Below are 7,466 nucleotides of genomic sequence, written 5' to 3' on the forward strand. Positions count from 1 at the left end.
CCACACTGGGGAGAGGCCATACACATGCATGGAATGTGGAAAGAGCTTCAGTGACAGCGGAACTCTTACAGTCCATCGAAGAATGCACACTGGGGAGAAGCCATTCAGATGCATGGAATGTGGAAAGAACTTCAGGCAGGCAGGAAAACTTAATGAACATCAAAGAACCCACACTGGGGATAGGCCATACACATGCATGAAATGTGGAAAGAGCTTCACTCAGAAGCGAACTCTTACTCAACATCAAAGAACTCACACTGGGGAGAGGCCATACACATGCATGGAATGCGGAAAGTGCTTCAGTGATGGTGGAAGTCTTACTAAACATAAAAGAATCCACACTGGGGAGAAGCCATACAGATGCATTGAATGTGGAAAGAACTTCAGTCAGAGTCAGCATTTGGGGAGTCATCTGAGAATTCATCTTCGGAGCCATCAAGGAACATAAACGAGGGAAGTATCTTTAGGATAGAAACTGTGATGAAAATTCTAGCCCTTTGCACCTTCAGTGTGAAAAAGGTCAATTCCATTCTGGTCATGCTTATGCGTGGAGCCAAGATTAGAATTTCAGAATCTTATTCCCTTTGTAGAAATCTCTGGTGAAACTGCACTAGAAGAACTGTCTCCCGTTCTCATTGACCCGGCTAAAGACTGACATTTTTGCGTTGGAGAAATTACAGGGAAGAATAACAAAATGAAGGTGCTTTAGCATCTCCACTACAAGGAGGGGCTTCAAAATTGCGACTGTTCAACTTAGAAGAAAGGCAAGTGAGGGGGACCAGATAGGGGTTGCTAAGATCAGGCACACAGGGGATAAAATGGAGAGGCAGGCGCTTTTCATCCTCTGCCATTACACTCAACTTGGGGTCAAGCCAGGGAACCTGTTGGTGGGATGTTTACAAGAGAAAAAAGGAAATTCTGGAAATTTAGCATTTGTTATCAGATTATGATTTTTTGAACCCACTGCCAGTTTCATTGTTTCACTGTCTTATCGATTATACTGTGCTTATCCTCCTGTTGCAGTGTATATTGCCTTTTTGTATCATGTAATAAACTTTTACCTATTATTGTTAGCTATTTTCAGCTGTATCCTTGTAATGATTGTGATGTGAGCCACCCAGAGAGCCTTCTGGCCATGGGGCGGCATACACATGCCAGCAATAAACGAACCACTAAATAAATATTTCCCTCAGCACATAGGTCAACTGCAGGATTGGCTGCCATGGGAGGTATTGATGGCCACCACTTTCAATGGCTGTAATAAGGGACAGAACAGGCTCAGGGCAGTGCAGGCGATCTGTGGCTGAGGGCATCACTGATGAAGGGAGTGTGTGCCTGCACGGATCACTTGTGGAGGAGCAGGGCAGGCAGAGCCCGTGTCTCCTTGGCATGAAATGAGCCACACCTGCGAGAAGCCACATAAATTCCTGCAAGGTGCAAAGCCCCTCAGGGACATGGGAAGCCTTTGGAAGCCTCAAAGCATTCAAACCGGGAGGGGGTATCACAGAATGTCAGAGTGCAGGGAGAGCTTCAGCTGCTTGGGGATTGTGCCAAACATCAAAGAACACACACAGAAGGGAATTCAGGAATGTGTGGACAGTGGGAATCGCTTCTGCGATCCTGGATCATGCCCTGCTCGCCATGGTGCTGGGGCAGAGCCCTGGGTGCCTGCTCTGCATGAATTTCAGGGTGAAATGGGCCACAGGGAGATGCTTTAGAGCTGGATTAGGAAAGAAGAACATGGCAGGAGTCTTAAGATTTGTTCTCAATTTGACAGGAAAGTCATCAAGTCTAGCATTTTCTTTGCAGAGTGTGGCAAGTTTTGATTTCAGCAAAGCTTTTGATTAAGTGCCCCATGATACTCTGCCCAGGTAACTTGCTGAAAGTGGTCAAGATGCAACCACTGTTGGGAAATCCAGAGTTGGGCACAGAGCTGGACTCAGGGAGCTTCTCCGGGGCATCGTCTCAGGCTGTGGAGGCGCCACGAGTGGGCTCCTGACTCGGTTGTGCGCCCAGCGATCCTCCACATGCATATGAATGGCTGGGACCAAGCAGTGCAGGGCAGGCATGTCTGAGTTGCAGGTGACGCGTACCAGGGGGTGTAGCGAACACCTGAGTGGGAATCTGTTTCCAATGTGGTCGTAATTTTTTCTCTGGCAAGTTTTTCTCATTTACACAATGTTTTTATACTGTGGTGTCTTTCGTATTGTATTTTAATGGAAGCTGTAAACCACCCCAAGGCCATCAGCAATTTTATGGTATCGAAGCTAAATAATAAATGAATCGGTTCTCTACATGCAGATGCTTGGCTCAACAGCATTGCAAGTGAGAAGGATCTTGGCATTGCTGTGGCTCACACACTGAACGTGAGCCAACCATGCGATGCAGCTGCAAAAGGGACCAATGTTCTATTGGGCTGCATTAAAAGAAGGATCACTTGCAAGCTTTGTGAGGGCCGTGCGTTGCCATCTCACCAGCAGCGCTGAATACGCGGAGCGAAGGGCACGGAGGTGCTGGGCAGCAGTGCTGCGGAGGAGGCACAGAGGCCATCGCAGCTCCCTCAGCACCGCCCCATCCACCTCGAGGAAGAGCAAGCCCTGCAGCTCCAGGCGCCCAGTTCCGAGCTGCCCAGAGAACAGGAGGGGCTGTGGGGCATTTTCCTGCCTCCCCTGGGTCTGTATTGAGCTTTAAGGCCGGGGTGAGGGATTCTGGCTCACAGTTCTTCACCTGTGCAGCACTGCATGCTCATGGTTGCCAGGGAAACAAGAGGAAACTCGTTTTGTCATTGGTGCTCCCTAATCATGTCCCCACCCCAAGTTGCCACTCAACCACTTGTTAGGTAATTGAATGGGATTAGCACAGGACACATTTTCGGACACTTCTAGCAGTTGGTTGCTACATGCTAAATTAAGCAGCATGATCAAATCCTAAAACTCTGGCATTGAGTACACGTGTGTGCAATAATTCCTCCACTTCTCTCACTGGCATCCGTTGCTGCTGGTCCTCCCAGGGGCTGCCCAGTGCAGCCAAGAGCAACCCCAGAGTCCCCTCGCAGCTGAAACCCAAGCCAGGGTCCCGTTTTTCCGTCCTTCCGTGAGGCCAAATTGGAGCAGGCAAGCTGCTGGGTCAGGGCTGGCACTGCCTGGCTTGGCACTGGTGCACCTCCCCTTGTCTTTCTCCCAGGTCAGACCTCCTGGCCGCGACGGACCCTCCAGCCAGAGGATGCTGCTGTGGGACGGTCTAGTCCAGGTTCTTGCAGTTTCTCCAGGCAGGTGGCACCTGGCCCCTTCCGCTGACCCCACCCCCCTCCGCTGTTCCCCTTTCTCCTCATTCAGCCACAAGTCACCTGCGGGAAGCAAGAGCAAGGAGCACTGAGGTCTCATTGTGGAACTGAATTACTTTCAGGATAGTGGAGTCAAAGACCGTGTCTGCCCATCCGCCTCTTCTCCCTGGATGCAGACTAACTGGAACAAGTTAAGAGGAGGGCAACACAGATGATCTGGAGGCTGGAAAGCAGCCATACAAGGAGAGATCGGAGAACTGGGCAAGTTGAGCCTTGAGAAGAGAAGAGAAGAGAAGACAGAGGGGAGACAGACGAGCTGCCTTCCAGTGCTTGAGAGGCTGTCGCTTGGGAGGGCCTGGATCCCTGCTCGATCATCACATAACTTATTCAGGATGCAGGAGGTTAGATTTTGGCTAGAGAACAGTCAGAATGTCCTGACTCTGATACTGAATGAGACTGTGACCAGTGCCCTGGTGCAGTTGTGGGCTCTGCCACACTGGAGGCATTGAAGAGGCTGCTGGACAGCCCTCAGAGAGGGGTAATTTCCCTTGGAGCCTGCGCTGAGCAGGGACTTGGTCCCGATCCTCCTCCTGGCCCCTTCCAGCTCCCCAGTGATCTCTGAGCTATTGCCCTTGATCAGCACACATTTCTCCTTGGCAGTTCCTTAGCAAGGCCAGGAGAAAGTGGCTCCCACCCTAAGGGCAGAGTTCTGTGCATGTTTACGCAGAAGGAAGATTCTGCCCCTCCCAAGCTGCATATTGTGCAGGAGGCACCCGAGTCTCCCCTAAATTAGGATGCTGAAATGATGGAAGCTTGAAGGAACCATGGCTGGATTTTCATGTAGGGCTGGGGGCTTCACAGAGCAGCCTATTCTGCGTCTGACCACAGGACCAAACCCAGCAGTCTGGACTGTTTGTCCCTGCACATGCTCAGAAAATTCCCTTTTTCAGCAGTAGCAAAGCATCATAAGGGGAGAGAACAGGACAGAGCATTGTGGAGAGCATTCCTTCCGAGGGTTGCCATGATTCAGAGCCTGGTGGGGGAAAGCACGGGAGACGCAAAACCATCATGGCCAAATTGCAGGGGGGAACCATCCCTCCGATGTGGCAGCTGGAGTGGAATTGTGTATACATACTTGACACTCGGGATGTACATGTGCAATTATGCCCCCTGATGTAATTTGTCTGAGAAAGGGCCATGGGACAGTTTGCACACACCCCTGCCCCACATCAGGGAGCTCCAGAGGTGGGTCAGAGGAAGGAGGCAGGAGAGCAGCTCCCAGGCAGCGGCAGGCGGAGGAGCAGCAAGAACCACCACAGGGAGGGCAGGGGAGGTGCGGGGCCTGCGGGATGCGCCTCTTCCTACAGTGTGGAGCACTGAGAGGTGAAGGTTTTCCTGGACTGCATCCCTGTTCAGCAGTGGCATATTTGTATACAGGAGAAAGGGAGTTTCCATTCTGCTGAGCACAGACACAAGAGCAAGTCTTTTGGCACAGTCGCACGCAAGTCGAGAAAGCCCTACAGCATCAAGCTCCCACATCGAGCTGGCCGGGGAACAGGAGGAGCTTGCGGGGCATTTTCCTGCCTCACGTACGTCTGGATGGCACCTTGGCGACCATTTTGAGGGACTCCGGCCCGCAGTTTTCTCCTCGGCCGCACCGCGCGCTCTTGGTTGCCGGAGCAGCAGGACGAAACTCCTTTTCCCATTGGCTCCCGCCTGTCTCCCGCCCCTCCCGGCCACCCAATCAGTTGTCAGGCAATGCGGCAGGGGGTAAATTTTCAGACACTGCTAGCGATTGGTTGCTGCGTGCGAAGTTAAGCAGAGGATCAAATCCTACAACTCGGACACCGAGGACACGTGTGTGCAAGTGCGCTCAGAGTCGAGCCTTGGCGAGCTCAAGGCAGCTCACTCCCCAGTCAGGTTGATTAGAGGCTGGCTCCTGGCAGGGGGTGGGGCAGAGGAAGTGCAACTGGTAATTCCTCCAGTTGTCCCACTGGCATGGCTGCTGGTCCTCCCCGGGGTGCCCAGGGAAGCCAACCCCAGAGTCCTTTGGAGGCTGAAACCCGAGCCAGGCCCCGCTTCTCCGTCCCTCCGTGAGGCAAGTTGGAGCAGGCTGCCTGGCGGGGCAGGGCTGGCTCTGGCCGGCCTGGTACTGGCGCGCCTCCCCTTGTCTCTCGCCGGGGCCAGACCTCCTGTCTGCGACGGACCCCCCAGGCGGAGGATGCTGCCTCGGGACGGTCCAGTCCAGGTTCTAGCTGTTTCTAGCTGTTTCTGTCGCTCGGGAGGACCTGGATCCCTGCTCAATCATCACATGACATGTTCAGGATGCAGGAGGTTAGATTTTGGCTAGAGAACAGTCAGAATGTCCTGACTCTGATACTGAATGAGACTGTGACCAGTTGTGGGCTCTGCCACACTGGAGGCATTGAAGAGGCTGCTGGACAGCCCTCAGAGAGGGGTAATTTCCCTTGGGGTCTGCGCTGAGCAGGGACTTGGTCCCAATCTACCTCCTGGCCCATTCCAGCTCCCCAGTGATCTCTAAGCCATTGCCACGGATCAGCAGACATTTTTCCCTGGCAGTTCCTTAGCAAGGCCAGGAGAAAGTGGCTCCCACCCTAAGGGCTGAATTCTGTGATGTTTAGGCAGAAGGAAGATCCTGCCCCTCCCAGCTGCAAATTGTCCAGGAGGCATCCGATTGACCCCTAGGTTAGGATGCTGAGATGAAGGAAGCTTAGAGTAACCAAGACTGGATTTTCATATAGGGCTGCGGGCTCTGCACAGTTGGCCAGTCCACGTCTGAGCACAGGACCAAACCCTGGGTCTTGCAGCCTGGGCATGTCAGGTGTAGAGCCGACTGGAGCCAGGGGTCAGACTAGATGGCTCTGGAGGACCTTTCTGACTCGCTCAGTTTCTATGGTTCTATATCCCTGCACATGCTCAGAAAATTCCCTTTTTCAGCAGTAGCAAAGCATCATGGGGGGGAGAGAATAGGACAGGGCATTGTGGAGAGCATTCCTTCCGAGGGTTGCCATGCTTCAGAGCCTGGTGGGAGAAAGCACAGGAGACGCAAAATGGTCATAGCCAAATTGCAGGTTGAACCATCCCCCCGCCCTGACGTGGCAGCTGGAGCGGAGTTGTTTATACTTAATAGACACCTGGGGTGTACAGGTATGATGCGGAGTGAAGGCAGGAGCAAGCCGAGTCTTCTCTCGGCTGAATCCCAAGCCAGGGCCCCCTTTTCCATCCCTCCGTGAGGCCAAACTGGAACAGGCAGGCTGGTGGTTCAGGGCCGGCCCTGCCCGGCCTGGCACTGGAGCGTCTCCCCTTGCTTGTCTCCCGGGCCGGACCTCCTGGCTGCGGTGGACCCTCCAGCCGGAGGAGGCTGCTTTGGGACGGTGACCCTTGCATGTTCTGCCCTGCGCGACTGTCCCTGTTAGACCATCTGACTGACAGCGGGTTTGCTCTGGGGAAGGGAGCCCGGCGGGGATGTGCAAACCATCCCCACCCCCTCACAGCACCTGGCTTTTTCTGCCTAAACATGCACAGGATTCTGTCCTTCAGGTGGGAGCCACTTCCTCCTGCCCTTGCTAAGGCACAGCCAGGGAGAAATGTGTGCCGATCAAGGGCAATAGCTCAGAGATCACTGGGGAGCTGGAGGGCCAGGAGGGGAAGTGGGTCCAAGCCTCTGTTCAGCATGGACTCCAAGTGAAACCATCCTTTCCAGAAGGCTGTCCAGCTGCCTTTTCAATGGCCATTAGCACTAATGCAGAGCAGGGCGACACAGATTTTATTTTTTATTTATTTATTTTTTGATTTATATCCTGCCTTTTTCCTACAAAGGGCTCAAGGCAGCTTACATCCTCCTCCTCCTCCATCTTATCCCCACAACAACCCTGTGAGGTAGGTTGGGCTGAGAGTCTGTGACTGGCCCAAAGTCACCGCGGGGACTAGAACCCAGATCGCCTGAGTCCCAGTCCCATGCTCTTAACCACTATGCCACACTGGCTCTCGAGGACTGGCTGGCAAGAACTCATTACACCAGTCCTCTGTCAGCTGCATTTTATTTATTTATTTATTTTTCAATTTATATCCTGCCTTTTTCCTACAAAGGGCTCAAGGCAGCTTACATCTCCTCCTCCATCTTATCCTCACAGGGTTGTTGTGAGGATAAGATGGAGGAGGA

The 7,466-nt window shown here is 53.1% G+C and overlaps 1 protein-coding gene across 1 annotated transcript in view; it reads right to left on the minus strand.

Annotated features, from left to right (window-relative positions):
- The window catches only part of LOC123035064 (zinc finger protein 91-like), a 19,177-nt gene that overhangs the window by 4,471 nt on the left and 7,240 nt on the right, over positions 1 to 7,466 (minus strand). Inside the window, exon 4 of the mRNA XM_044452904.1 lies at positions 2,475 to 2,624. Coding sequence (XP_044308839.1) covers positions 2,475 to 2,624 — 150 coding nt within the window. The remainder of the gene's footprint in view (positions 1 to 2,474; positions 2,625 to 7,466) is intronic.

This window comes from Varanus komodoensis, unplaced genomic scaffold, assembly GCF_004798865.1.
Source record: "Varanus komodoensis strain SLA01 unplaced genomic scaffold, ASM479886v1 scaffold76, whole genome shotgun sequence".
Classification (NCBI taxonomy): domain Eukaryota; kingdom Metazoa; phylum Chordata; class Lepidosauria; order Squamata; family Varanidae; genus Varanus; species Varanus komodoensis.